This window comes from Mesoplodon bidens (genome assembly GCF_964165515.1).
Source record: "Mesoplodon bidens genome assembly, chromosome: 18".
In the NCBI taxonomy this organism is placed as follows: domain Eukaryota; kingdom Metazoa; phylum Chordata; class Mammalia; order Artiodactyla; family Ziphiidae; genus Mesoplodon; species Mesoplodon bidens.
This window is the reverse complement of record NC_138175.1, coordinates 58,165,983-58,193,205: the sequence shown is the minus strand read 5'-3', so window position 1 is coordinate 58,193,205 and position 27,223 is coordinate 58,165,983. Positions and strand designations below refer to the sequence as shown.

The 27,223-nt window shown below is 42.7% G+C and overlaps 1 protein-coding gene across 1 annotated transcript in view; it reads right to left on the bottom strand.

Moving 5' to 3' along the window:
• The window catches only part of NLRP5 (NLR family pyrin domain containing 5), a gene marked incomplete at its 5' end in the record, with an annotated part of 29,650 nt that extends 4,247 nt beyond the window's left edge, over positions 1–25,403 (bottom strand). The window contains 8 exons of the mRNA XM_081216096.1: positions 2,200–2,367; positions 4,924–5,094; positions 7,732–7,902; positions 10,427–10,597; positions 12,561–12,725; positions 15,996–16,163; positions 17,185–18,781; positions 25,115–25,403. Coding sequence (XP_081072222.1) covers positions 2,200–2,367; positions 4,924–5,094; positions 7,732–7,902; positions 10,427–10,597; positions 12,561–12,725; positions 15,996–16,163; positions 17,185–18,781; positions 25,115–25,403 — 2,900 coding nt within the window. The remainder of the gene's footprint in view (positions 1–2,199; positions 2,368–4,923; positions 5,095–7,731; positions 7,903–10,426; positions 10,598–12,560; positions 12,726–15,995; positions 16,164–17,184; positions 18,782–25,114) is intronic.
• Positions 25,404–27,223: the final 1,820 nt, after the last annotated feature.

The following is a 27,223-nucleotide window of genomic DNA, read 5'->3' as shown; positions in this document are numbered from 1 at the left end:
GCTATTGTAAATAGTGCTGCAATGAACATTGGGGTGCATGTGTGTTTGAAATACGGTTTTCTCTGGGTATATGCCCAGGAGTGGGATTGCTGGGTCATATGGTAGCTCTATTTTTAGTTTTTTAAGGAACCTCCATACTGTTCTCCATACTGGCTGTATCAATTTTCATTCCCACCAGCAGTGCAAGAGGGTTCATTTTTCTCCACACCCTCTCCAGCACTTATTGTTTGTAGAAACAATGTACTTTTAAAAACATTATTTATTTATTTACTTATTTTTGGCTGCATTGTGTCTTCGCTGCTGTGCGTGGGCTTCCTCTAGTTGCAGTGAGTGGGGGCTGCTGTTTGTTGCCGTGCACATGCTTCTCACTGTGGTGGCTTCTCTTGTTGCGGAGCATGGGCTCTAGGTGCGCGGGCTTCAGTAGTTGTGGCATGCAGGCTTAGGTGCTCCACGGCATGTGGGATCTTCCCGGACCAGGGATCAAACCCATGTCTCCTGCGTTGGCAGGCAGATTCTTAACCACTGCACCACCAGGGAAGTCCCAAAACAGTGTACTTTAATTAAAAAATACTTTATTGCTACAAAACGCTAATCTTCTGAGCCTTCATCAAGTCATAGTAGTAACATCAAAGTTCACCAATCTGGAATTAACAGATACAAGCTACTGTATATAAAATAGGTAACCAACAAGGACCTACTGTATAGCACAGGGAATATGCTCAATATCCTGTAATAACCTATAAGGGAAAAGAATCTGAAAAATAATTATATATATATATATATATATATAATGTATAACTGAATCACTTTGCTGTATACCTGAAACTAACACAACATTGTAAATGAACTATATTTCAGTTAAAAAAATTAAAAAGTAAAGAAAATCTCATTGCTCACAGATCACCATCACAAATATAATAAAAATGAAAAAGTTTGAAACATTGGGAGAATCACCAAAATGTGACAGAGACACAAAGAGAGAAAATGTTGGAAAAATGGCACTGATAGACTTGCTTGATGCAGGGTTGCCACAAATCTTCCATTTGTGAAAAACACAGTATCTGGGAAGAACAATAAAATGAGGTCTGCCTGTAATCTACTTTCTGTCTTTATGGATTTGCCCATTCTGGATATTTCATAGAAATGGAATCATACAACATGTGACCTTTTGTATTTGGCTTATTTCACTTTAGCCTAATGTCTTCAAGGTTCATCCACATTGTAGCATGTGTCAGTGCTTCAGTCCTTTTTTTAAATTTTTTTATTTTACATTGTATTGTTAAGTTATTGATACAATGTTGTGTTAGTTTCAGGTGTACAGCAGTGATTCAATTGTGTATATATATAATATATATATTATATACATATTATATATATAATATATATATCCATTCTTTTTCAGATTCTTTTCCCATAAAGGTTATTACAGAATATTGAGTAGCATTCTCTGTGCTGTACAGTAGGTCCTTGTTGGTTATTTTATATATATATTAGTGTGTATATGTTAATCCCAAACTCGTAATTTATCCCTGCCCACCATGTTTCCCCTTTGGTAATGGTGTTTGTTTTCTATGGGAGTCTGTTTCTTTTTCATAAGTTCATTTGTATCCTTTTTTTTTAGATTCCACATATAAGCCATATCATATGGTATTTGTCTGTCTCTGACTTCCTTCACTTAGTATGACCATCTCTAGGTCCATCCATGTTGCAGCAAATGGCACTATTTCATTCTTTTTTAATGGCTGAGTAATATTCCATTGTATGTACTGGCACACTGTTTTAAACAAGCCTCTGGGGTGATTCTGATGCTTACTAGGGTTTGAGAACCAGCCATGTCATCATTTGCTCTTTGGTCCACCTTTCTCACTAGACCATAAATGCAGCCACTCCATGGTCTATACATGTCCATACCTCCACCATTTGGCACTGTGCTCAGCACACATGGGTTTTCCAGTAAACATGTATCTATTTAGTTCTCACTACCTCCAGACCCTGTTCTCAAGCGTTGGCTATTTAATTCATCCATATAAAGGAGCCCAGTTGGAATTTGTGCCTCAGTCTGTTACTCTGCCATGGTTGTATGCTGTCTAATTTGATGGAATTGTGAAAATCAGAACACGGTCTTTGTTCAAGCGACTTAACGTTTGGGTCCCCTTCACTCTGTGCCCAGCCCTCAAAGAGGTGATCCCAGGGACATACCCAAGTCTCCTCAGAGAATTCTTCTGTTTCAATCCCTCACACAGCACTGCAATCCCGTGGTCACCCAGGGCATTGGCCGCTAGATCCAGGCTCTTCAGGTGTTGACTTCTTGTGATGACACAGGACAGATTCTTGCAGCAAGCGGCAGTGAGATGGCACTTTACCAATCTGCAAGAGGAAGGAAGTGGGGGTGGGTGGGGGAGAGAGAGCATGAGAGAGAGAGAGATGGAGAGAGAGAGAGAGAGATGGAGAGAGAGAGATGAAGACAGATGAAGAGAGAGATGAAGACAGAAAGAGAGATGAAGAGATATAGAGAGATGGAGAGAGAGAGGGAGAGAGAGGTTGAGATGAAGAGGGAGAGACATGGAGATTACTGAGCGAGATTTAGAGAGAGAGACAATATCTGTACCTTTTGAGGAGAGCGCCACAGTGGGATAAGGTTCAGAAACATTAGTAGAGATTCCCCTTGTTCCTTCCTAACTGGTGATCTTTCTGTCCATCCCTGTGAGCAGCTTAGGACAGTTTATCATCTCAAGAGACAGATAATAGCAGAGGGTGGGGAAAGTTTTTGAAGAGACTGGAGGCGTCTTCAGACAAAGAAATGAGCGTATCAGAGCATTCTTTTCACCTGAAGATGGGATAAACATTCTCCCTGGTGGAGGGCAGGGAGAGAGATGGAAAAAAACACGAGTAGAAATTGGTAGAGCCTCTGACAAAGGGACAGAGCCCTGAGAGGGACAGAAAAGATGACAGAAGTCACTGAAACACTAGGTAGGGTTTGGGATCCAAAAGGAGAAGGGGTCTTGTGTGTCTGTTCCCAGGAGGAGTGGGAGGGGGTGGGAATGGCCCCTTCAGTAGTGACTATATGAGTCATCTGAGTAGACATGACAGAAACAGCTCCAGAGTCTTGCATCATCAACTTAGTGTGCTAAGCATAGAATGATCCCACTGGGTCCATCTCCATGAGGCATTCACATCAAGAACGAGGAAGGAGGGCTTCCCTGGTGGCGTAGTGGTTAAGAATCCTCCTGCCAATGCAGGGGACACGGGTTTGATCCCTGGTCTGGAAGGATCCCACATGCCGTGGAGCAACTAAGCCCATGTGCCACAACTACTGAGCCTGAGTTCTAGAGCCCACGAGCCACAACTACTGAAGCCTGCATGCCACAACTACTGAAGCCCACGTACCTAGAGCCCGTGCTCCGCAACAAGAGAAGCCACCACAATGAGAAGCCTGCACAAAGCAAAGAAGAGTAGCCCTCACTCGCAACAACTAGAGGAAGCCCGCACGCAGCAATGAAGACCCAACGCGGCCAAAAATAAATTTAAAAAAAGAAAAAGAAACAAGAGCAAGGAAGGACTCACTTGTGAAGACCAGGTGGGAATGATCAAGTCTTAGAGGCCAGTATGGACCAATGGTGATGGCGAGGACCAGAAAATCTCCCAGCAGTTAAGTGCAACCCCAAAGAAATGGCATCTCCAATGGACTAAGCTGAATTTTCTATACCATGCAGCATTAGGGCTCAAAATGCCAATTCCATGAAAATAAATAGAAGAATTAATACTTGGGGGCTACTCAGAGGTTTGTGGACTATGATCTCGATCCAATTCCTTTCGTTTGTTTATTTTTGGGGAGGGAGAGCTCTCAAAGTGGTCCCACTTTTTGGTCCACTAACTCTACCTTTGTAATTGATCATAAGGAAAGGCTATCAAGCACACGAAGTTTGATATGGTACACATGACTAAAACACTGGACATAAGCCCAGTGTCCAGCTTTTGGGGATTTTACTTATTAAAATTTTATTTTTTGGCCACACCACTTGGCATGTGGGATCCTAGTTCCCTGACCAGGGATTGAACCCATACCCCCTGCAGTGGAAGCACAGAGTCCTAACCACTGGACCGCCAGGGAAGTCCCAGCTTTTGGGGGTTTTTAAAGTTATTATGCACCATTAAATGGAATACCATATCATGCTTCATTTACTATTATGATTTTCTTATCCTCAAGGACAGAATGTGAGACCCAAGCAAGGTTTAGGTTCCTTGGGAGTTTTAGTTCCCCCTGGTGTATGATTGGTGGGGGAACTGCAGAAGTATTGAGAGCCACATGCCTGCCACTTGGTAAGAATACCTGAAGTGGAAACTGCTAGGATCCTTTCTTTGTGACATATTCAATGTTGCTTATGCATCCAGGAGACATTAACTGAAATACTGAGTGATTATTGCTTGGTTTCAAGCTTAGAGATTTATTTCTGCTCATTGAGGTCCTTTAATTTTTTCTAGTTGGTTTAGTGATGGAATATTCCTAGTATATAAAAATGTTCCAATAGGGGTGAAGAAGTTTGAGCCCCAGAGAGAAAGGGGATTGAGAGATAGACAGCCACCCCCTCCCCCTCCCCCCCCACATACAGAATGAAGAGCTGAAGATTAACCTGGTGCAAGATGTTCTGAAAAGTAAAGAGGTTTTAGAGATCCAGCGTGTCCTAGAACCCCATAGATCCTTCCACAGGGCGCCCGTTCAGAATCCTTTCTCTTTCCTTCCCATACTCACTGCAGGGTCAACACAGCAACTTACCCAGAGTGTCCACTGGAAAGAATGAGCCTCAGTTGACCCTAGAACTAATCTGTGGGACTTGTGGTACTAATGTGTGGTATGCTCTTGACATTCTAGAACCTCAGGCCCCTAGATGGTAGAGTTGATCCCCAACAACCAGGGAAACTTACTCAAGGTCCTGGAGGGGACAAGACGACTCCATCATGACCTCACACAGAAGGTTCATCCCGTCATCTTCCAAGGGGTTCATGCTAAGGCTCAGATGCGTCAGATGTCTGTTGCCCATGAGTGCAAATGCAAGAAAGCCACAGCCAGCCACATCCAGGTTGCATGCGTTTAGTCTGCAGGGCACACACAGGGAAAGGGGATGGTCATACGTGTTCCTCAGTGTGACCTCACGTGAGCAACTTCCCTCGGCCTCAGTTTTCTCCTCCTGTGGGTGTCAGGGATGGGATGACCATGGAACACCTGGCACAGTGCCCGTGCTGGATGCTAGTCAAGATCCATCTTTTAAAAATTTTCCTCCATACTCAATGCATTCGCTTCCTATGGCTGCTGTAACAAATGGCCACAAACTTAGTGTTTTAAAAACACACCTATGTTATCTTATGGTTTTGGAGGTCAGAGTCTCACTGGGCTGGAAATCAAGGTGTCAGCAGGGCTGTGTTCCTTCTGGGGAGAATCTGTTCCCTTGCCTTTTCCAGCTTTTAGAAGCTGCCCACATGCCTTAGATCTTGGTCTCCAGCCAGCAACTGTATCACTCTGTTATCACCCCTCCACCTGTGATTCTCCTACCTCCTTCTTTCCCTCTGAAGGACATGTGTGATTACATGGGGGCCACCCAGATCATCTAGGAGAATCTCCCCATCTCAAGATTCTTTTTAAAATTTTTTTCATTTGCTATTTTATTCTATTCTATTTTATTTTTTACTTTGGCTGCAGCGCATGTCTTGAGGGATCTTAGTTCCCTGACCAGGGATGGAACCTGTGCCCCCTGCAGTGGAAGCACGGAGGCCTAACCACTGGACCGCCGGGGAAGTCCCTCAGGATTCTTAACTTAATCACAGTGCAAAGTCCTTTTTACCATGTAAGGTAACATATTCATAGGTTCCGGGGATTAGGACATGGACATCTTGGCAAGGGGGTGGTGGTCACTAGTCTATCTACACTACTATCTCCCCATACTTACTCACTGGGGAACGTTAGAACACGTCATAAGGTAGACATATGAATCAAAGTTATATTCTCCAACAGAACTTCTGGCTACAGGTATACCATTAATGCACGAATATTTTCCCCTCATGTGACGTTGTTGGTGGACTTATCGGTCAAAGCGGTGAAATGGCAGAGCTGGTTGTCAGCACTGAGCAGGACTAACAGTCTCACATTCTTACTGTCAAACCAAAGATTTCGGATAGAAGAGTCTGGCAACACGAGGGGGCAGTATTTAAAACAGTGACAGGGACACCTACATCTACTGTAAAATAGCTAGAGTACACAGCACCCCCAGATGTGTGTGTGTGTCACACACACTTTGTGGCTGTTGATCCTGCATCACCAGTCCCCTCATCTAAAAATCTCATCTCTCTTTGTTTTTTTGGCCACACGTCACGTGGGATCTCAGTTCCTTGACTGGGGATCAAACCAGTGCACCCTGCATTGGAAGAACAGAGTCTTAACCACTGGACCGCCAGGGAAGTACTGAAAAATCTCAGCTCTTATCCAACACTCCTCTGCCAGAATCTAACCTATGTAAACATAGGGACCACATCCGCCTCTCATCTCTGTCCCTAGCAACCAAGAGTGTTTGCCCAACGTAGGTGCTTAATAAATGGTCAAGCCTCATTATTCATGGACTCGGCATTCCTGAATCCGCCTCCTTGCTAACATTGGTGTCCCAAAAAACCAATATTTGCAAATCAATAATGCGCAGAGCAGAGAAAACTTTGAGTTGTCGGTTGCACATGCTCCTAGCTGAGGCTGGCAGTTTTCAGCTGTCACACCATCCTTTTCATGGTCCAGTTAACGCCACGAGTTTTTGCATTTTTGTCTTTTTGTTGGTGTTGATGTTGGTGACTTCATTGTTTAAAATGGCCCCCAAGGATAGCGCTAAGGTGCTGTCTAGTGTCCTAAGGGTAAGAAGGCTGGGATGTGCTTTATGCAGAAAACATACGTATTACATACACTTCCTTCAGGAATGAGATCTAGTGCTGTTGGCTGTGAGTTCAATGTTAATGAATCAATAATATGCATTAAATAAAGTGTCTTTAAAAAGAAACACACAAAACAAGGTTAAGTATTGATTGGTTGAAGAAACTGTGACACAAGTGAACTTATCTATGAAACAGAGACAGACACACAGACATAGAGAACAGACTTGTGCTTCCCAAGGGGGAGGGAGGCTGGGGGGAGGGATGGATTGGGAGTTTGGGATTAGCAGATGTAAGCTATTATATATAGGATGGATAAACAACAAGGTCCTACCGTATAGCACTGGGAACTATATTCAATATCCTGTGATAAACCATAATGAAAAAGAATATATATATGTATAACTGAATCCCTTTGCTATACAGCAGAAATTAACACAATATAAATCAACTATACTTGAATAAAATAAATTTTAAAAAATGTGACCGGAGGCTCCCAGGAGCCTAACCCTGTACTTCCCCTGGAGCAATGGTTCAGTATTCGCTAATTAAGCATTTGCTAATTCAGTATTCACGGCAACTTTACAGAACACAACTGCCACGAGTAATGAGAATCGGCTGTATTTGGATAAATGAGGACTTCCCACTGTAAGAAAACACAGGCGGAGGTGGAATTTTCCACGGAAGGATGAAATATAGGAGCTATCAGGAGGGGCAGGATGTGGCACTTATCAGGTCCCTTCGTCCTGACAATTTCCACGTTCCCCACTGCTTTCTGCTCTTTGTAATAAAGCTACGAATCCTCGCAGGGCAGCGAGTTGGACTCACATCAGCCTCTGTAGACCACAGTTGGGACGTTTCATGGCTCGACACAGCAGATTCATGCCTTCACTCCCCAGGCTGTTTCCTGACAGGTACAGGTGTGTCAAGCTCTGGTTCTTGGCGAGAGCCGAGGCCAGATCCTGGCAGTCAGGGGCTGTGAGGCCGCAGTTCCCCAGTCTGCAAGGAGAGAGTCCCAGAAAGGCAATGATATCTCTGCTTAGATTTCCATCTCTCCCTCCCTTGCAAGGAAGGGAGAGAAAGGTCACCCTCACAGCTGACACGTCCTGGCAGATATCTGGTGATGTCGTATCACGTCTGTGTTTAACTGGCAAACTCCACTCCAGTGATTTAGTCCCCAGATTCCGCTCTGAAAGAATGAAATAATGCCATTTGCAGCAACAAGCGTGGACCTAGAGATGGTCATACTGAGTGAAGTCAGACAGAGAGAGACAAATAGCATGTGATATTGCTTATATGTGGAATCTTACAAGGAAAGATTTACAAAACAGAAATATGACTCACAGACATAGAAACAAACTTACGGTTACCAAAGGGGAAAGGTGGCAGGGGGGAGGGATAAATTAGGAGTTTGGGATTAACAGATACGGACGACTATATATAAAATAGATAACAAATAAGCACCTACTGCATAGCACAGGGAACTCTACTCAATGTCTTGTAATAATCTACAAGGGAAAAGAATCTGAAAAAGAATATATACATGTATATACCTACATATATATACCTACACACACACACACACACATATATATATATACATATACATTTTTTACCTGAATCACTTTGCTTTACACCCAAAACTAACACAACATTGTGAATCAACTATACTTCAAATCAAAACAAAACAGAACAAAACAAAAATACTACTCTAAATATTGTGGGTGATTAAATCTTCCATCAACCACCATGGGCAGCACCTGGGCAATGCAAATCTGCTCTCTATCTGGCTGTTTTACTGTGGTGTGAGGTTTTGCAGAGATGGGTGACTTCCCTATTTAGAAGGGCTTAACATTTAATACATCATGACCCATAGATATAAACTAGATAGTCCACCACTTTAGCAAAGCTTAAGAAGCAACAGTACTTGAAAATGAGAGTTTAATAGTACTTCTCTCGTGGGATTGTGACAAAATTACATGAATTGACACATCTGACGTGCTTAGAGCAGTGCAATGCGCATAGCAAGCACTTCTGCTGTATTATTGGTGGTGGTTCCTTTCGATGAAGGAAGAAATGCTTGCTGGGTTGGACTTGAAAGGGATCAGAACAGGCCACCTCAAAAATATGCTACTTTGACTTAAACAGTATTTTGAGCTGGAGACAATTAAGAAAAATCAGACACAGGAGGAGCTCTCTGCCCTCCATCTATCTGCCTGAAAGCAGGGCACACATTTCCCCCACTTCCTGTACCAGGGAAAGAACAACCTTTATCACAGAGATAGAGGTGGCACCGAGGCGACTCTTCCTATAACCCTTATTTTCTATTAGTTTCCCCCATTTACTTCCTAGTCACCTTCCCATAATTTATCAGCCCATAGAAGCCCCAAACCCCTTTCCTTTGTCTAGTCACTTCTCCACAATTCATTACCTTTTGTTAAAATGGTATATAAGCTCCTGAGTCTAACTGCTTCTTCAGGTTTTTCACTTCCTTTCTGTGAAGCCCCCATGCCCATTAAAAAAAATTAACATCAATAAAATTTGTATGCCTTTTCTCCCGCAAATCTGTCCATTGTCTGTTTAATTTGCAGGCACCAGATACTGATCATAAGAGTGTAGAATAAAGTTTTTCTCCCCCACCCCCCCACAGGTTGATGGCTAGGAGGTATGTTGGCTTCCACTGTGATTTTTTTTTCCCCCTTCTGGGCTTGAAAGGGTCATTTGTGCCACTTGGTTTTCAACTTTTGCTCTGATTCAGAACCAAACTCCCACTGAAGGAGGAAGCTCCTGCCATGGCATGCTTTGGGAGTGGTGGGGAGAAACAACCTTGTCCAAATTGTGGGATGTCAAGGAGGAAATTCCCAGGTAACAGATCAGTTCCCTAGGTATCAAACGGGGGCTCAGATTTTAGTTGTGCCTTTTATTCCCTGTATGACCTGAGACAAGAGACTTCCCTTCTTTTGGATTCTGTTTTCCTTATCAGCAAGTGGGAGGAAAAAATTCCCAGCTGGTAGGTTGCTTGTGAAAATGATGTTAATGGGAGAGAACACTTAGCACAGAGCCTGGTGCTTAAGGATGCCATAGACGGCAGCTTAGCCACAATCTTACGTCTCTTTGGGATTTTGGCATTGGAGAAAGTTTCAAGTATATAGTACAGTATTGTTAACTATAACCTGAATGCTGTATGTTAGATCCCCAGAACTTATTCCTCTTATAACTGGAAGTTTATACCCTTTGACACATATCTCCCCATTTCCCCAACTCCCAGCCTCTGGAAACCTCCATTCTACTCTGTTTCTTCAAATTCAGCTTCTGCTCTGGTCTCTTATATCAGTTTGGAGTCAGTAGCAAAGACATAGATGTTAGTTTTTGGGTCTTTCTCAAACCTTCACATTGGGCTCTCCCATGAGGTCCCATCTCCCATTCTAACCCTCGGCTTACGCATCAGTCAATTCCCCTCCCTTTTCCCCCATGACTTGGATGATCTCAAGAGAAGATAACTCTGGTGAACAGTTCAACTCACATAAGCTTCTGCAGGGTGCACTGTGTGACCTTCAAGGCATCACAGAGAGACTTTATGCTCTGGTCCGTCACCTTATTTCCTGCCAGGCTCAGGGATTTCAGGCTGATGGATGTAACAAGCATTTGGGAGATCACCTGACAACAGGTGTGGGTTAATTCACAGTGATCCAACCTGCAGAGACAGGCAAGGGGAGACACATCCTCATCTCCTCCCAGAAGCAAGCCATTTCCCCTCCTTCCCCGCACGGCAGCCACTCAGTCCATTTGGCTGGTTCCTGGATGCTGTTTGCTCTGGCCTGAGGGTCTGAGCATTTGCTGTTTCTGTTTGCAACACCCCTCCTCATCCCAGCCCCAGGTCTTTTTGTGGTTCAATTTTCCATTCACTCTCCAGAGTGTCATTTCTTCTGAGTAAGTGGGTCTCACTACCTTCCTTAACCATGCCTGCCCTGCCCTACCCAACCCCATCCTCTTGCTTCAGTATTATTTTATTCATAGCAATTATCAAAAGCTGACATCTCATATATTTATCTGACATATAACACTGTATAAGTATCAGGTGTAACTTGATATATTTATACATTGCAATATGTATACATTAATTTGATACATTTATATATTGCAATATGATTGCCAGTGTAGCAGTAGCTACAACCTGTATCACATCACATGTTATCATTTCTTTTTTTTTGTTTTTGGTGGGAATAATTAAGATCTAGTCTCCTAGCAATTTTGATGTTTATAATACAATACTGGGGCGTCTATAATCATTATACTGTGCATTAGATCTCCAGGACCTATTTATCTATTGGCAAGTTGGTACCCTTAAATAGTATATCCTCTAGGCCTGATGTGTCACATAATCTGCCGTTCTGCAAGTAGCTTTACCATCTGAAACATGGAGATAACTGCTACCAATCACAGTGGTGCTTGTGAGGATTAAAAGAGTAAATGCCGCAGCCAGGCATTGCTCTAACCGTGCAAACCTGTTCTTGCTTTTACCTGGATGCAGAGTTGGACTACATTTCACAGCCTGCCTTGCAGTGAGTATGATCACACAACTGAGTTCCTGCTAAGAGAATATGAGGGGAAGTGATTTGAACCACTTCTGGGTCAGGTCCATAAGACCTCCAGGTTTCCCCAAGCTCCCTCTGCTTCTATAAGCAGACTGCCTGTGCCCAGCAGGGTCTTGGAAGCTGTGTGTTAACAGTAGGACCTGGGCTTCCCTGGTGGCGCAGTGGTTAGGAATCCGCCTGCCAATGCAGGGGACACAGGTTTGAGCCCTGGTCCACGAAGGTCCCACATGCCACAGAGCAACTAAGCCTGTGTGCCACAACTACTGAGCCTGCACTCTAGAGTACGAGAGCCACAACTACTGAGCCTGTGTGCCACAACTACTGAAGCCTGCACGCCTAGAACCCGTGCTCCGCAACAAGAGAAGCCACCACAAGAAGCCTGTTCACTGCAACAAAGAGTAGCCCCCACTCACCGCAACTAGGGAATGCCTATGCGCGGCAACGAGGACCCAAAACAGCCAAAAATTAATTAATTAATCAAAAAGAAATATAATGTTATATAGGTTTCATATATACAAGTCAATGTTACCACAATAAAAAATAAATGTTTTGGGCTTCCCTGGTGGCGCAGTGGTTGAGAGTCCGCCTGCTGATGCGGGGGACGCGGGTTCGTGCCCTGGTCTGGGAGGATCCCACATGCCGCGGAGCGGCTGGGCCCGTGGGCCATGGCTGCTGAGCCTGCGCGTCCGGAGCCTGTGCTCTGCAACGGGAGAGGCCACGGCAGTGAGAGGCCCGCGTACCGCAAAAAAAAAAATAAAATAAAATAAATGTTTTAACAGCCTAAATAAAATTGGTTTTTGCCAGAAAAAAAATTGAAAGTTACTTTTGTCTTGTGGTGGTGAAATATACATAACACAAAATTTACCATCTTAACTTTTCAGTGTAAAATTCAGTGGCATTAATTATATACACACTGTTGTGCAGCCATCGCCACCAACCTTATCCAGACTCCTGATCCTCTATAATATTTTAGCAGCTTTCTGTGAATGATTATTTCAAAATAAAAAGTAAAAACAGTAAAGCCCTGAAATCCGCAAAGCAAAAACCATACCCAGGACTTACCTCAGAGACTCCAGCAAACAGTTTGGGTGCTTTACTGCTTCACATGCCATCATAACATCTCTATCCTTCAGGTGAGTGCTTTCCAAGTCCAGGTATTTAATATTTCGGTTGATAAGAGTTAGCCAGAGGTGACGGAGACCAGGGGTAATCTGGGCACCTGTAAATCTACAGAAGAGGAAAGAAAACACTAGTCAGACATTTGGGTGACATTTGGGTGACACTTGGTTGTATCCTAATGTTTCCTTCTTGCTCTTTCTTCCATTTCAACTCTGATCTCTCATTATTTGCATTTACAATTGCCCCTCAAATAACATGGATTTAAACTGCACGAATCCACTTACATGGATTTGTTTTCAATAAATATATAAAAATATATATGTAGAACATTGTGTGCAAAACTTGTACTGAAGTGGATAGCCTATCATTACACAGGAATAAGGTGAGTGATATTCAGTATAAAATTAATGTGTTTGTTTTCTCACTGTTTTATAACTTTGCTTTCAAAGAATTGCATTACTGTACAGTCTGCCTTTCTCTCTCATCATTGTAGACGCTGTATCAGCTGATCATCACAGGTTTTTTTTTAATGTAACAATGTTTCCAATACTGTATTATGAGTGTGACTGTAATATGGATGCCATAAAAATTTTATAATGATTCATTCATTAGTGTACAGGCTAGGCTACCATAAAGCAATCTTATTGCTGCTTCTTCATTATCTATGCATGAATCATTATACCTGTAAATAAATACGAATTTCTTTCACATTGTGTTTTCATTTTTGATGTTCACTGTTACACGTATGTATATACACATATGTATGTTATACATATAACATATAAAGTATTTTGTATCATATAATATTGATGGAGATTCTGACAAATGATTCCCCTTATAAATAGACAATGTCAATTTATGGTATCAATAAATACAGTACTGTAGAAATGTACTTTCTCTTCCTTATGATTTTCTTAATAACATCTTCTTTTCTCTAGCTTACTTTATTGTAAGACTACAGTATATAATACATATATAAATATGTATTAATTGACTATGTTATTGGTAAGGCTTCTGGTCAACAGGAGACTATTAGTGGTTAAGTTTTTGGGGAGTCAAAAGTTACGTTTGGATTTTTGACTGCATGGGGCCAGGGCTTGGCATTGTTCAAGGGTCAAAACAATTCCTGCATTGTTCAAAGGTCAAAAGTATCTTATCTTAAAGCAGCAAATACTTGACTACCTATGATGCATCAGTCACTGGGAAGAGTGTATTAAACAAATGCTAATATTCTGTGCCCTATGGAGCTTAACCTATCAGGGAAGACATTCAAAACAGGCAAAAGAGTTATGCATAAGAAAGCTAAAAATAGAGCTACCATAGGATCCAGCAATCCCACTCCTGGGCATATATCCAGAGAAAGCCATAATTCAAAAAGATACGTGTACCCCAATGTTCACTGCAGCACTACTTACAATAGCCAGGACATGGAAGCAACCTAAGTGTCCATCAACAGATGAATGGATAAAGAAGACATGGTACATATATACAATGGAATATTACTCAGCCATAAAAAGAACAAACTAATGCCATTTTCAGCAATATGGATGGACCTAGAGATTATCATACTAACTGAAGTAAATCAGACAGAGAAAGACAAATATATGATATCACTATGTGGAATCTAAAAAAAAATGGTACAAATGAACCTATCTACAAAACAGAAATAGAATCACAGATGCAGAAAACAAACTTATGATTACCAAGGGGGAAAGGGTGGGGGAGAGCTAAATTGGGAGATTGGGATTGACATATACACACTACTATATATAAAATAGATAACTAGTAAGGACCTACTGTATAGCAGAGAACTCTACTCAATTCTCTGTAATGACCTATATGGGAAAAGAATCTAAAAAAGAATGGATGTATGTATATGTATAGATAATTCACTTTGCTATGCAGCAGAAACTAACACAACATTGTAAATCAACTATACTTCAAAAAATTTATTAAAAAAGAATGAAATATGTTATAGTTCATTAAGAATACAGCTACAGATATCTAGCCAAGTTCAAGTTGCAGAAAAAAGTCAAATGTCAGACTGTGCAAAGTGATGTCATTTGGATTAAAAACTTCATATGCCACTATATATTTATAATTCCATGGAAAATTTATGAGAACATGTGAAAGTAATTAGGCAAACAGGAAGCTGAAGAGGCATCAGGGGACTTACTGAAAATCCTTTGTACTTCCTGAATCTCTTTACCATTATCATGCATTAGGGTTGAATGACAAATACAGTGATGACATGGATTTTTTTTTTAGAGTTACTGTTTTTTTTTTAACATCTTTATTGGAGTATAATTGCTCTACAATGGTGTGTTTGCTGTATAAGAAAGTGAATCAGCCATACATATACATATATCCCCATATCTCCTCCCTCTTGCATCTCCCTCCCACCCTCCCTATCCCACCCCTCTAGGTGGTCACAAAGCACCCGAGCTGACCTCCCTGTGCTATGCGGCTGCTTCCCACTAGCTATCTATTTTATATTTGGCAGTGTATATATGGATGACATGGATTAAAGCAAGTGACAGGGTGTAACAAGAGCTTAACATAGGGGCAGCTAGTGGGAAGGGATCCCCAAGGGAAAAACAGTTAATATAACAGCTGACAGAGAAATCAAGTTTGGTGTAGGACTTAAGGTGAACAAAGCATTATTCCTTATTCTGGGATCACCAAGCTCCTTGGCTCAGCCCAGTTTAAGGAAACTAATTAGGGAAGAGATAGAAGTGGCCAGGAGAGGAAAATGTTTGCAGCCAAGAACTTGACTTGGTCTAGTCTTGAGTGTCACATGTGCTTCACTTGGTCCTGGAGGGAATAGAAACTTTGTTGAAGTAGAACAAGCCCTTCATTTCCTGCTCTAGGTGCCTGGTAAGTACCCTGGCGTCTCCAACAGACCCAGGAACTTATTGGGTTGGCCCAAAAAGCTCATTTGGGTTTTTCCTTAAGATGTTATGGAAAAACCTGAACGAACTTTTGGGCCAACCCAATATATTGGGTATTTAAATATGTTACCTTATTAGCCTGAAAGCATTAAGGACTGATTTAACGGCTCTCACAGATCATGCACTTTGATCTTGCTATTGCCTCATGCTCTACCATTTATTGAAATGAGCCTCCCTCACTTTTCCCCCACTAACAAACTCCTATTCATCCTTCAAGACCCCGAGTAAATGAACCCACCTTAGTAATCCCTTCACAAGGTCTTTAGTCATTCCCCATCCTGTGCTTTTGGGAACTTGGTTCCTATACCTTCCATGGCACTTATTCCCTCCAAATACATTTTATAGGTTGGTCTTCCTCAGTAGGTGGGAGAGGAGAGCCATGACACAGCCAGGCAGAGGGGCATGTACAAGGGTTGGGAAGCCTTACATCAGGTTCTGTATTTTACAGGTTGGCTGCCTCAGCTTGATGCAGAGGGTCTTCATGGCCTCTTCACTCAAGATGCTGCCGCTCAGGTCGAGCTGTCGTAGGCTTGGGTGGGTGCTGAGCACGGAGCAGAGGTGTTCCCAGTGCTCATCATGGGTTTTGATCTGCAGGCTATGTTGGAGAAGGAAATAAGCATTTGCTTCCACAGGATGGATTCTGACATGAACAACTGCCCCAAAAATGCCCGGGGAGAGAAACCAGTGTATTAGGGCGGGACAGGGATGGTTTTAGAGACTCTGAGGCCAGTGTAGCAGATCTCACCTCATGCTCTGGAGAAGTGCTCTCATAACCACCTGCCTCCTGAATATTTCGACACCCACGGGGCACACCTCCAGCTCTCGAGTAAGATTTGTGCTGAAATTCTAGCTCCCCCTTGAATGTCAGAGGGTACAGCCTCTACTGAAAACAGTATGGAGTTCCCCCCCAGATTAAAAATAAAACTACCACGTGATCCAGCAATCCCACTTCTGGTGGGTATATCAAAGAATTGAAATCAGGATCGCAAAGAGATATTTGTACTCTATTATTCACAATAGCCAAGACATGGAAACAACCCAAGTGTCCGTCAGTGGATAAGTGGATAAAGAAAATGTGGTATACGCACAAAATGGAATATCATTCAGCCTTAAAAGAGAAGAAAGTCCTGCCATTTGCAACAACTGGGATGAAGCTAGAGGATATTATGCTAATGGAAAAAAGCAGTAACAGAGAGACATGCATGATCTCACTTACATGGAGATTCTAAAATAGTCGAATTCATAGAAGCAGAATGTAGAGCGGTGGTTGCCTGGGGATGGGGGTGGGGGAAATGGGGCGATGTTGGCCAAAGGGTACAAAGTTTCAGTTATGCAGGATAAATACATTCTGGAGAGCTAATGTACAACAATGTGCCTAGGGATAGTAGGTAGTCTTAAGTGTTTTCACCACACACACACACACACACACACACACACACACAAAGAAAATGATAACTATATGAGGTAATGGGTATGCTAATTCGCTTGATGGTGATGATTATTTCAGGTACATCAAAACACCAAGGCATACATCTTAAATATATGCAATTTTCATTTGTCAATTATAGCCCCCCTCCCAAAGATGGAAAAAAAAATTGCAGAGGTAAGGTACTCACCCTTGGGGAATGCTGGGCCATGCCTCAGCAAATTCATGCTTTGGGACCTCTCTGACATCCAACCGAATTTTCCGTAAATACTGGCAATGCCGGAAACAGAAAGAAGACACTATTAAGTCCATTGGCCGGTTCAGTGGAAGCCACACTTCTTGGAAGCTGTTCAATGCCGAGCGAACAAACTCGTCATCCTGTGTCTCAAAAAGACAGTAGAAGGCGTCAAGGAAGTCTAGCGGGGCAGTGGTGTTGGTGTGTTGACCCAACAAAGAGATCCAGTGCAGAAGCCTCTGCTTTGCCACCAGGGGGACAGGACATCCCAGGAGGGTTCCCAGCGCCCCCATCACCTCTTTGCTCATGAGGCCAAACAAGAACCTCTTCATCTGGACCAAGTGGACGTTGAAGTCGATTTGCTTGAGTTCCATCAAACTCTTTACATTCTCAGTGAACAGAGGGTAGGGGTCCCCCTCTCCTTCCAATCCTTCCAGGACATAGTACAAGGCAGCAAAGAACTCCTGGAGGCTGAGGTGTAAGAACATGTAACACTCTTCACAGCAGCTGCCTTGGAGAAGGATGCTTGGGTGAAACAGAGCGGAGAGCTCAGGCTCCTTCAGTCCGTGAATGCCCAGGTCATCGCTGTAAAACATGAACTTCGTATTCCACACACCTTCCACAGCCATCTGGCACAAGCCCTTCAAGGTGACTCTTTCTTCCTGACGCAGACAGCTCCTGACTGCATCTTTTGGAGCGAGCTGATGGAACACGAATGAGGCATACAAGCCCGTGAGAGTCTGGCAAGGGATGGAAAGGCTCTTTCCTGGTGCCTCTTGCAGCTTGAGAGCCTCACAGACCAGGGAGCACACGACGGACACCTGGCACTTGTCAAACACCTCGTGGTTGCCCACTACTGAACGCAAGGTTTGCATCTTTTGATGTTCATGCTTCATATGCTCAAGAATCAACTGCATCCTTTTTTCCACTGAGAGTCCCCCAACCAACAGGTAACGGGGAGACAGGAGCACGGATTGGAGCTTTTCTATGCCTGAGTCTCGGACGGTGATGATCAGGGAAGACTCGGGGAGCAAGACCTTCTTCAGAAGACTGTGCATCAAGACGGACACGGGTTGCTTCTCCGCCCAGTCTCCAGAGAGATTTGAGTCATCGTCTTTGAAGGCGAGGTCCAGGTCCTCAAATCCGTCAACCACAAACAAGAGCCTTTCTGGTTGGGACAGGATCCCCTCCACCTGGACCTGGGTGTCTGGCCACTGCCTGGAGATTAACTCTGCAAAGCTGCACTCCCTCGTCCACTGTACCTCTCTGGCGTGGAGGAAAAAGACATAGGAGAACATGCCCTGGTAGAGCTCACCTTGTGCCCAGAACAGCAGGATCCTTCTGGCCAGAGCCGATTTCCCGATTCCCGCCTTTCCGTGTAGAACCACAGTGAGAGGCCGGAAGCCCCCCTGGTCTGGATTAAAAGCCCCCAACAACACGTGCACATCTGGACAGTCAGAGGCAAATTTTTCAAAGTTGTGGTGTGCATCCAGCTTCGTGGAGAATTTCCTCATCACGTGACTCTTATAGTCCTGTTGGTCATCTCTGTGGCCTGAGTCGGACAGGAGAGAGGAAGAACGAGACAGAGAGTTTGAAGAAAGTCTGGATTTTAGTAAAAAACTAGCAAAAAAGCAAAACAAAAACCGCAGACCTAGTGGATCCTCAGTCAGACGGCCTACAGCTGTGGGTCTTTTGTTTCTTCCTAGCAACGTACATATAACAAGCTCTGTCCCTCGTACCAAGATCACTTCCGCAAAGCTTACGGATGTTCTGCAAAATAGCTCTGTGTCCCTTTCACCTGATTTCTCTTTCCAGGACTTCATACCTGATAGGTTACATTTTTGTTTGCTTATTATCTGTCTCCTGCAATGGATTCTGTGCAGAGACTTTGCTACTTGCTACTGTATCTTCAGTATTTGTAACAGTACCTGGTGCCCTGTGGACACGCAGCTACGTATTCACTGAATAATCTACACTGAACATGCCTATGTGGTCTCTGAAAGACAGAGAAGCTTGGGGGAGCTGAGGATGTGTGCGTGGCCCTGCGTTCCAGACCTCGGGATGGGTGTGCACGTTCAGTTCCAGCCCAGGAGTCCTGGGCTACCGTGGAGAAACAGCTCCATGTGACAGGAGACCCTGCTCTTTACGAGGAGGTAAGCACAGCCTTTGAAGTTAGACCGGTCCTGCCTGGAACTCGAAGCTCTACAGTTTCTGTGATTTGGAACAAGTTGCCTCATTTTCTGGACCTCCATTTCCTCACCTATAAGATGAGATGGACATCCTCTTCAAGGGCTGCGACAAATATTTAAGGAACACAAAGTGCATTCAATATTTATCGGCACAGGGCTTGGCAAAGATGAGCAATGGCCACTATTATCATTACAAAGTGTAATTCTTTCAACCTTATCCTCTTTATTTTATTCCCAACATTTGTCATAAATGGCAATTCTTTTATGTGCTTAATTATCTAGCTCCCAGCTTCCGAGGTGAGCTCCATGAGAAAAATACCTTGTCATTTTACCTCCATACCTGTAGCCTCTTTAACAGTCTCTGACATCCAATAGGTATGCACTAACATAAAAAATTAGATGATCATACTAGGTGAAGTAAGTGGGACAGAGAAAGACAAGTATCATAGATATCACTTATAGGTAGAATCGAAGAATGGATACAAATGAACTTCCTTACAAAACAGAAGGAGACTCACAGACCTAGAAAAGAAACTTATGGTTACCAAAAGGGGAAATGGGGGGGGAGGGAGAAAAATATACGCACTACTATATCTAAAATAGGTAACTGATAAGGACCTACTGTATAGCACAGGGAACACAATATTCTGTAATAACCTATGTGGGAAAAGAATCTGAAAAAGAAGAGATATATGTATATGTGTTACTGAATCACTTTGCTCTACACCTGAAATGAAACACAACACTGTAAATCAACCATACGCCAATATAAAATAAAAATTAAAAAAAATTAAAAATTCCTATCCGGTCCCTTACATTTGCTGATACTACCATTATCTTTAAAAAAAAAAGAGAGCAAGACTCTCTCTATACAAACGCATGAGACAGTGACTAGCCCTACATAAAATCTCTACACAAAAGTTCTAAATCTTAAACTTCATTGTTCTGCATCAGGAAGGTCATGAACAGATCTGTATTAACAAGTAGCAGACCCTCTGAGATCTGAACAAGGTCTATTTGCTGAGGTCACACTGATGTATTATCTTCTGTCAAAAGGACAGACTGTGCTCCTGGGTTGTAGGTTTTTGTAGAGGTAGAGGAACCCCAGAAAGATAGGCTGCAGTTGAATTCAACCCTTCTTTGCCTCTTCCTCAGCCGCTTTTTCTTTTTCTTCTTTTTTTTTAAACTGAAGTACAGTTAATTTAGAATGTTGTGTTATTTTCAACTATATAGCAATGTGATTCAGTTTATATATATTTATATAAATATTTGTATACATCTATATTTATTTATATATTTATGAGTATATATAAACACATATTCTTTTTCAGATTAGTTTCCATTATAGTTTATTATAAGATATTGAATATAGTTCCCTGTGCTATACCGTAGGTACTTGTTGTTTACCTATTTTATGTACAGTATTGTGTATATATACAATGGAATATTACTCAGCCATAAAAAATGAAATAATGCCATTTGCAGCAACATGAATGGACCTAGAGTTTATCATATTAAGTGAGGTAAGTCAAAGACAAATATCATATGATATCACTTATATGTGGAATCTAAAAAATGATACAAATGAACTTATTTACAAAATGAATAGACTCACAGACATAGACAACAAACTTATGGTTACCAAAGGGGATACTAGGGGTCAGGGGGGAGACACCTTTTCTTCTTCCATGGATTTAATGATCATGTCTGTACTTAAGAGTTCCAAATATTGTTCCCTAGTGCTGATTTCTTCCCTAGAAATCCAGGATCATATGTCTAACTCACTACCTTAAAGGGACCTCAAATTCAATGCACCAAAAACTCATTTCAGCTTTTACCTCTAACCAAAAACTTACTCCTTCTAGTAAGTTTCCTGTAAATGATAATTAGAAAGAAGCTTCTATTTCTGAACTTACTTTGGAAAAGATATTTGGCTCATTCCCTTATACAGAAATCTAATTTTAGCCCCACACCATCACTCTACAGTAGTTTTTCATCAATAAAATGGGGATATTAATACCTCCCTCATGAGATGGGTGTAGGATCCCACGACATAATCACAAAATGTGAGAACAGCGCCTGGCCCATGGCAAGTATTCTAGAAATGTCGTCATTGTTGGTATTTGTTACTACCCATTCCAACTGAAAATGGACAATACTGACAGCTATTAGGTTTTCAAATATTTGTCCAAGGAATGATTAAAGTAACCCACACCTGCTAACATAAGTTATGTTGTACAGATGGAATAAAAGCCCAGCTTGAAATGATTTCAGAGTTTGAAATTTACTTCATTGACTTTTGGGACTTCCCTGGTGGTCCAGTGGCTGAGACTCCACGCTCCCAAATGCAGGGGGCCCAGGTTCAATCCCTGGTCTGGGAACTAAGATCCCACATGCCATGCCACAACTAAGAGTTCACATGCTGCAACTAAGATCCTGAATGTGGCAACGAAGATCCCGTGTGCCGCAACTAAGATCCTGTGCAGCCAAATCAATCAATCAATCAATAAATATTTTTGAAAAAAATCATTGACTTTCAACATCACCATCCACTAGGTTGTCTAAACAGAAAGGTGGGAGCAATTCCTGAACCTCTGTTTTTCTGAAACCCTCAACACCAAATTCTACTAGATATATCTACCCCATATCTTACTGAGATATTACTATCTTAGATCTCAATAAATAGTTTTCTGTGATAATTTCCTTATACATAAATGTTAATAGCAGCATCATTCATACACATCCATTTTCCACTCCCCTCTGCCCCACTAACTTGGTACTTCGTCCATGCTTGGACCTTGGTCCATCTTTGTTGGTGTAGAATGTTCTGGTATTTCAGCCAGTAAATATTCTGCAATAGAGAGTAGACGAGATAATGTCTCAATAAAGTCATGGCAATTCCCCAAATCAGGGATGAGCACATCCTCTGCCCAAATTACTGAGGGCAATGAAGACTAGGCTCAGGATCTCACAGTTTATTCCATGACTAGTCTGAAATGAGGAAAATGGAGACAGACCCTCAAATACCACCAGCACGGTGAAGCAGCAGAGATTTATAGTAAAGAGTGTCTGATTTTGAGCACATAAATGTACATTTCAGTCCCATTTTTGCTGTATGATCCTGGGTAGGTCATATAATAAGACAGTATATTATGGTTATTAAGAGTTAATTGTCAAGGGCTTCCCTGGTGGCTCAGTGGTTAAGAATCCGCCTGCCAATGCAGGGACACGGGTTTGAGCCCTGGTCCAGGAAAATCCCACATGCCGCGGAGCAACTAAACCCATGTGCCACAACTACTGAGCCTGCGCTCTAGAGCCCGTGAGCCACAACTACTGAGCCCATGTGCCACAACTACTGAAGCCCACGGGCCTAGAGCCCATGCTCTGCAACAAGAGAAGCCACTGTGATGAGAAGCCCGCACACCACAACTAAGAATAGCCTCCACTCGCTGAAACTAGAGAAAGCCCGCATGCAGCAATGAAAACCCAAGGCAGCCAAAATAAATAAATGAATCAATAAATTTAACAAAAGAAGAGTTAATCATCAAGAGTCATCTTAAACACCTCTCTCAACCGTCAGAATAGTTAGTTTACTACTCAGATGCCTGTGAGTTCTCCAAATAGAGGTACCTTCAACTCATAAGCTCTAACATTGACCAATCCTCCCTCCCCCTCTCCCTCCCCCATCTACTTGCTGCAAAACAGCTCTCCCAGTATTTCCTGGGATGAGGCAATGGAACCCCATCCACCCCGTCACTCATGCCAGAAACTTGGGTACCATGCTTGATACCATATTCTCCCTCTGCATTTAGTCCTCAAAAACTGTTGTGTCTGCTTCCAAAATATCTTCCAATTCCATTTCTACTTTTTCTTTAACTGCCATCATCACCCTAGTCCAAGCTGCCTTTATTTCTCTCATGGGATGCTAGAATGGACCCCTAACTGTTCTCCCTGCATCTACTCATGACTCTTTCCAGACCACTCATGACTTCAGCAACAATGTTGAAATGCCAGTTTGATTATTTCTACCCCTACTCCTTTAAAACTATTTAATTGCTTATGCTTTGCTATTAAAATTATTTTCAAGATGCTGTCTGACTTCTAGACCATCCTTTTTTTTTTTTTGCGGTACGCGGGCCTCTCACCACTGTGGCCTCTCCCGTTGTGGAGCACAGGCTCAGCGGCCATGGCTCACGGGCCTAGCCACTCCGTAGCATGTGGGATTTTCCCGGACCGGGGAACGAACCCGCATCCCCTGCATCGGCAGGTGGAGTCTCAACCACTGCGCCACCAGGGAAGCCCCTAGACCACCTTTTTATCTTCATCTCCTGCCATATTCTCTCCAATGCTTCATGGTCTATCCAACCTCTTTCTTTGTTAAAGAGTTCATAATGTTGCTCTCTTTTGCTCAGAATGTTCTTCTCTACCCAATTAGCTCAGTTAATTCCTTTTCTTCATTTTTGTCTCAGCCTAAACCTTACTTCCTCTAGGAAGTGATTCTAGTCTTCACATATTTTTCTACACCATCCATTTAAAAATTGCCTATTTATCCCTCTTCCCTATTGCATTGCAAGCTATAAATCTCTGGCACATGACACATGAGAATTTAAAGATACGCAAAATGAATGTTAAGTAATTTTTGTCACATATTAGGTCAAGAACTTGGTCAACTTGTGTAACTTGGTAGAATCTCTATTTTAGCTTCTGTCATGGGGAACCTATTTTTTGGGTGAGTTTGAAAATCAATAGCAGGGCACATGACAGCTTCAACATGGTATTTAGACTGGGGTACTGATTGGTAAATACCAACTATTATTTTAATTTTATAACCCTTATTTCCTGTGAATAATACTAATATGTTTTCAACCCAGGGCTTTTTTGAGGCTCCAAAGGAATAGCTTCTGTTCAAGTCCTTTGCAGCTACAGCTGATGAGCTACATATAGGCATGTAATACCTGTAAGTCTTTAGGGCCAATCTGATTGCTTACACTTGGGGCTCTTCGTTAAGTTTTTGTCCACAGTTGAGGAGACAATTCCTCCTGATGAAGGAGAGCTATTATTTTTTTCTACTAACTTTCTCCTAAATACCTTAAGATAACTACACAATTTGATCTAAGTACGTTGCTATAATATGGGTACCAACATTCTGAGGAAGGTCAGTCCTTAGAGAAGTTCCTTGAACCTTAGTCCCTCAGTCTGGGGCAAGAAATAAGGGAGATGTCCATTGTACAGCCATAAGTGTTCTAAAAAAATGAGTGAAGCTTTGTTAACCACTTTCTATACATTATCTTATGGAACCTTTGCAACAGCACAGATAAGCATCACAGTTACTGTTCCCAGATGTGGAATCCAAGGGTCAGAGGAGGACAAAATTTGCCAGAAGTCATACTTGTGGTGGCACCAGAGCTACGCACTTCTGACTACAAATCCCATCTACTAACTTTGACCACATTCTCTCCAGATAGAGGGTTTATCTACCGATGTCTTCTCCTTCATTGTTTCACAGGCTGGAGATGACTCTATAGCTTCCAGCCAGGGAGGTTGACCAATGAGTGAGTGAGCTCTCCTAGTTCAGACTCACGCTGTAGAGGTGGACCCCCTGAGAGAACAAGGATACCTTTCCCATTCCCATGGGAACTTGAGGTCACCTCCCTTTTCTCCTACCCCTAGATCTGCCCCAAATCTGTCTTACTCACTTTTCATCTCATCCCTGGCCATCTCTGAGAGCGCCGACAGGCTCATCTTTTCAAAGATGTCAATGGATATCTTCCAGGCAAAAGATTCTTTATAATGCTCATGCAAGAGGGAGGTGAGCTGTTCCGAATCGGCATTATCCACTTCAACCAGAGGAAAAGAGCAGGTTGCCAGTTCCAAAGCGCTTTCCTTTAGTAATGCCTTAAATATCTGAAACTCTTCTTTGTGTAGCTGCTTGAAACACCATTGCAGTCCATAGTTGGAAAAGGAGGATAATTTGGCTTCTCCCATCTTAACGCAAGGCTGAGAGCTCAGGTTTTGATGGAGAAGTAGATTCTTTGGTAAACGAAGCAAATGGGACCTGTTGGAAAAGTGACACGATTCAAAAGAGAACCTTGTATCAAATTCTCAAGTTTGTACAACCAGCCTCAATTGACTCACCAGATGGAATGACATTCTCTATTCCTTTTGTGAAAGATACTGAGAAAAGCCCAACTAACAGGTAACAATTCTTCATAGACTTATAATTACTTGACACCGTATCTATCTTTTTACCAGAATATAAGCTCTGGGATATTTTACTGCCTGTATCCCTAGTTCCTGAAATAGCATCTGGCACAGAGCAAGACTGAAAAACACCTGCCAGTGAATGATCTTGGCTAACAGGCTAGACTCAAGGGAATTGGCAAATAGGTTCCCACCACTTGCTGAAAATCAGTCACAGTTTTTAGAGCAGTTGATTCCGGTTGTGCCTGTTAACATAACATTCAGTTATACAAACACAGTAAAGATTTTTGGTATAAAAGTATACTGATAGGGTTTCCCTGGTGGCGCAGTGGTTAAGAATCCACCTGCTAATGCAGAGGACACGGGTTCAAGCCCTGGTCCGGGAAGATCCCACATGCCGCGGAGCAGCTGAGCCCGTGTGCCACAACTACTGAGCCTGCGCTCTAGAGCCAGCGAGCCACAACTACTGAGCCCGCGTGCTGCAACTACTGAAACCCGCACGCCTAGAGCCCGTGCTCCGCAACAAGAGAAGCCACCGCAATGAGAAGCCCATGCACCGCAACGAAGAGTAGCCCCTGCTCGCCGCAATTAGAGAGGGCCCACGCGCAGCAACGAAGACCCAACACAGCCAAAAATAAATAAAATAAATAAATTTAAAGGTAGATGAAGGAAGGTACTACTTTAAAAAAAAAAGTATACTGATAAATATCTGACCTGGAACTTGTATCTAGAAAATATAAAACTGCTCTCAAGTCCAAGCTCGCTCTGCTTGCTACACGACAGGCCAGTAAATTGGAGACGAGGTGTTGAGGCAGGGAATACAACTTTATTGGGAAAGCCGGAGAAGATGACGGCCTAGTGTCTCAAAATAACCATCTTATCAGGGTTTGGAGGCCAGCTTCTTTTACAGAACAGAGAGGGGGGAGGAGATGAGGAAGTAAAGTAAAAAAGGCCTTAAGATTTGCAAATATCTCCTGGAATGGCCCGCCTCCGGGAGGGGATGTGTTAATTTCTTCTTTCTTGCAGCCATCCACAGGTGGAACAGGGTCCGGATGTTTCCCTGAACAAAGGCACTCTGGTTTAACCTTCAGGCAGAGGGACAGGGTTCCCAGAGGCAGGCCATTAAGTATAGACAGTATCCTTTTAGTGAACAAAAGCAACGGGAAGCAAAGGTTAAAGTAAAAGAAACAGATCCAACACGTAGGCAGATTTGGCTCTTCCCTGTAACAAAACCCCTAATAAAAGGATAAATAACTCAACTAACAACAAGCAAAGGATCTGAATAGACAATTCCCCCAAAGAAGATACACTGATGACTAATAAGCACATGACAAGATGCTCAACATCATTAGCCATCGGAGCAGATTTGATAACCTCCAATCACTAAATCAACTTGTTTTACGGGTATCTATAGTGTACAGTCATGACCTGTGCCAGACATTTCTTCTCTTAGTTAGAAGGCTGGTCTGTGACAACATAAATATTTTGTACTTGTTAGGAATGCTCCAGGCATAATTCTTTTTTAAAAATTTTTTGGCCACACTAAGAGGCAAGAGGGATCTTAGTTCCCCGACCAGGGATCAAACCCATACCCCCTGCAGTGG